This window comes from Triticum aestivum, chromosome 7D (genome assembly GCF_018294505.1).
Source record: "Triticum aestivum cultivar Chinese Spring chromosome 7D, IWGSC CS RefSeq v2.1, whole genome shotgun sequence".
NCBI lineage: Eukaryota > Viridiplantae > Streptophyta > Magnoliopsida > Poales > Poaceae > Triticum > Triticum aestivum.
Window position 1 is genome coordinate 131,963,896 of NC_057814.1, and position 4,032 is coordinate 131,967,927.

The window sequence follows — 4,032 nt, forward strand, 5'->3', positions numbered from 1 at the left end:
GTCGACAATCCTGCAGAAATGAGGGAATTATTAGAGACAACTAAGACGATACGGCCTATTGCAATGGAGTACAAAACCACAATTTTATGAATTTTTGTTCCGCCCATGATATATATAATATTCCTTATGAACAAAGTTTCTTAAGTTATTCTGCCAAATACAAATCGTTATCGCATTACCCCTTGTTTTGTAGTATCAACACTGTTGCTAATTGCCGGTGATAAGCAGTTTTGTCTGGAATACTCTTACTTTGGGTTTAAGTGCAGTCCTATTTCGAAAAAAATGTCTAGGCTTCCGGTCAAAAAAAAAAGTCTAGTATTGGGAGAAAAATCACCATATTTGGAGTGGTTGTATCACGTAAGGCTACCCAAAGGATCTTAGTATCTAATTCCTTTTATCCAAAAGGTCCCCAGGGATAAATTATATGAATTCAAATCCAATGAAATTATTATGAATATCCTATAAAGTGCCCTGGCCAGACATTTGTTTTAAAAAATATATTTGAAGTAAAATCAACATTTTTTTATTAGTTCCAATGTAGCCCACCAAGTCTATCCAAAAAGCTGATGATCTCATCAAAAGTACATTTGAAGTAAAATGAACATTTGACAATCAAACGGCCAAACAACCACAACATACCAAAAGCACAAAAAACTACAGAGGAAACTTGCCATTGATATTGAAATAGTTACGATTCATAGATAAGCAGCAAGAGCAAGTATATGTATGAATATTCGGTGTGGTTTATATATCTCAATCACGGAGAAAGCGGGCAAGGCAAAAAGGTGTTCCATGATAGAAAACACAAATAATTACAAGCTAGCATATTACATTTTAGAGGGGGAGAATAGCATTGTTTTACATGTAACCAGTCACCGAACCAAGTACGTGATCACATTAGATCGTTCAAAAGCCAGAATCTTTCCCCTCCAAGAAAAGGCCAGAATCTTAGGATCAGGAACCTACCATTAGATGTTATAAGAAATTTTTGAAGGCACAGCTAGGTTAAGCTTTCTGCTATGGAGTTCTGGACGAACTGTGCAATTGCTTTAACAGCTTCTAATTCAACATCATGTTGATTTATTCCAGCAGATTTTTGGTACTTTTGGCCGATTTTGAAAGAGTGGTCACCACCATCAACAACATGCAGTTCATTCTTGCAGGTCATCTTCTTCCGAGTTAACTCAAGCTTGTCCAAGGGGCATAGGCCATCTTTGTTGCCCTGTGAACACATCCACCGCAAGTCAAGATTTTAAAATTACTATTTACACCATGTTTGGAACACGAAAATTTTCATATTCTTGTCGGAATTGAACCGTTTGCCATAAATTTCCTATCAGACTATGTGTTCCAAACAATCCCTAAAATTTTCACAGCGCATATTTATCAGAAAACAAAGAAAGAAACTATTTTTCTTCAGTACCTGCACAAACATTGTTGGAACCATCAGCTTTAGTAGTATCTCGTCCCTCAGTGCCCCTTTCACTCCCTGTCGAAGAAAACAAAAGGAACAGCTTCTTTAGTTTGTGATTCTATCTGAGAAAGTGAATTGTCTGTATACAAAATGACAGTGAATTATCATATAAAAATGTCACTGCATAGTTGTAACAAAAAATGAGAAACAATAGCATGCAGATCTGTATACAACAACCATTTTTGTGCATACATAGTTGAATTCTACAACAATTAAATAGTGATGCAGATCCAAATTCTACAACCATTTTTGTGCATACATAGTATTGAGATTTGAAGAACACAGGCACAACAATTCAATAAGGAGACAGGCCAGGAAGCAACCCAAATACAAAGTACACACAGTAAAGTGGGGATACCTTCAATGGATAACCCAAGCATATGACTGCAGAAACACTGATATCATCGGAGCTAGCTACCATGCAGCTGACCCTGAGAATGTTTAAGCATCACATAAGCATACTCGGAAGTCAGATCATATAACAAACCAAAAAGATGCACAAGTAACAACATTATCACATCACTAAATGTCACCTCGAACCCATAGACTTCCCCATAAGAACAAGCGGGTGACCAGGATGCTCTGCTACAGCATTCTTCACCACACTGAGATGATGGTCGACAAGCTTGTCCGCCTTCGGGGGAGGCCTCCGTTTACCACCCGACATATCTGCAGCGTTGTTGTTTGATTAATTCATCAACCATTAAGTGAACATGGGTCAAGAATTAAGAACTGGACCTTCTGATAAAAATGAAATGGTTAGCAGTAGAGTGAATCGAATAAACTCACATGGATAGTCGAATGTCACCACTTCAATGGCATCCAGGGCATCTTTCGCCATCTCCTTCCAGCTGGAAAAATCAATCGTCAGTTTCTAAAAATAACTATGCAGAAACCAAGCACAGATCAGATGTGTATACAAACTGGAATCCCCAATTCAACTGATTTTATGAAGGTGGAGTTTCATCACGCAAACGAGGGCATTCTACCGAAGAGAATCATAGTGGCTACAGATCCATGAAGCGCGTGCTGCAGAACAGACAGAGAAAGGGAGCTCACCGGGTCATCCAGTCAGAGGAGGAGGGGGCGCCGGCGCCGTGGGCGAAGACGACCACCGGTTGCCGCTGAGACGATTTAGTCCGAAGGAGCGGAGGCGGAGATGGCGCCGGCGTGCGCTGTTCCGCGCGGCGGCGCTTGCGAGCCATGGAGGAAGGTTGGCGGAAACCTAAGTAGTTTGGGTTTTTTTTTCGTTTTTACGTTTGATGAACTGCTATTTGTTTGGGCTTGGGGAAACGAAACTGAGAGAGAACCAGCGCGGGCGCGCCAGTGCAAACTTTTGGAGAGACCTCCCGCCGGCGCGCAACGATCAAACGCGCAACAACCTCCCGCCGCTGGCGCTTTGGCGGGCCCAAGTGCGGGGCCGGGCGCCCCTGCTTTTCTTTTCTTTTCTTTTTCTCTATCTCAATCTGTATCTTTTATATATATATATATATATATATATATATAGACACACTACTTAAAAAGAACGTAAAGTTCCGTTTCACTTTTCTTCTCATCACCCCTTCGTCCAGCCTTTCCAGTATAATAATCAATCAGCTTAATCTACTTACCTTCTAAACCAAATCCATTTTAATTTACTTACCAAACTTCTGATCAAAGTATAAGGTAAATCACGGGCAGTATTTGGTGAAAATTTATTTACAGAATCGCATATTATGAGTAGGTAAATCACTTTTGATCAAAATATAAGATAAATCACCGACATAATCTGATGAGCATTTATTTACACAATCACATATTATGGGCAGGTAAATCACAAGCTAACGTACTAGAATATTTATATCCCGTTGCAACGCGCGGGCATTGTTCTGGTAACTTCAAAAATGTTCATGAATCCCAAATTCGAAAAACAATGTTGGGGACTTCTTAAAAAACGAAATTCAAACAAGATAACGAATTCTAAAATGTTCATGAATTTGAAATTCCTGGATTTCAAAAAATGTTCACGAATTTAAAAAGTGTTTTGAACTTCAAAAAATCAAGAAATTGAGAAACGTTCCAAATTTCTAAAAATTTCCACGAATTTTAGAAACAACTGGATTTCAAAAAAAAGTATCAAATTTCGAAAATGATCATGAAATTCAGAAAATCTCTAAATTTCAAAAAGAATGTGAACGGGCTCTTTTAATGTTATGGAACTGGTTCTTTTGACCAAGTTCAGCTCATTGTGCCGGGGCATCACTTTGAGCTTACTTTGGGAGATTTTTATTAATGCGACGATGGTTATTCTGAATTTACGTTGCTTTTCCATGATAATGTTCTGTTTTTCATGAAACAACAGCTGGCCCAATAGAAGCAGCACTCTCGCGTTGGGGGTACGCGTTACGTTGCTATTCCCCAACCTATGTGTTAAGGGCGGTACTCTGCGCCGGTGCGCCGGCCGAGTCGCCCCGTCGGTCGTAGCACATCTGTTAGATTCGTCCCAGTTGTAACCGTTGGATCGGGTCCTTTTTATTCTTGGGGCATGCAAAGCTGAACGCACTAAACTCAAGCAAAAC

The 4,032-nt window shown here is 39.7% G+C and overlaps 1 protein-coding gene across 1 annotated transcript; it reads right to left on the reverse strand.

Annotated features, from left to right (window-relative positions):
- Positions 1–774: 774 nt before the first annotated feature.
- On the reverse strand, positions 775–2,765 carry LOC123166386 (KAT8 regulatory NSL complex subunit 3). Its single transcript, XM_044584183.1, has 6 exons — positions 2,534–2,765; positions 2,264–2,325; positions 2,008–2,143; positions 1,833–1,905; positions 1,424–1,489; positions 775–1,222 (listed from the first exon to the last, which is right to left on the reverse strand). Exons 1-6 carry the CDS (start codon positions 2,677–2,679, stop codon positions 1,001–1,003), a joined length of 705 nt encoding a protein of 234 aa, XP_044440118.1. The 5' UTR covers positions 2,680–2,765; the 3' UTR covers positions 775–1,000.
- Positions 2,766–4,032: the final 1,267 nt, after the last annotated feature.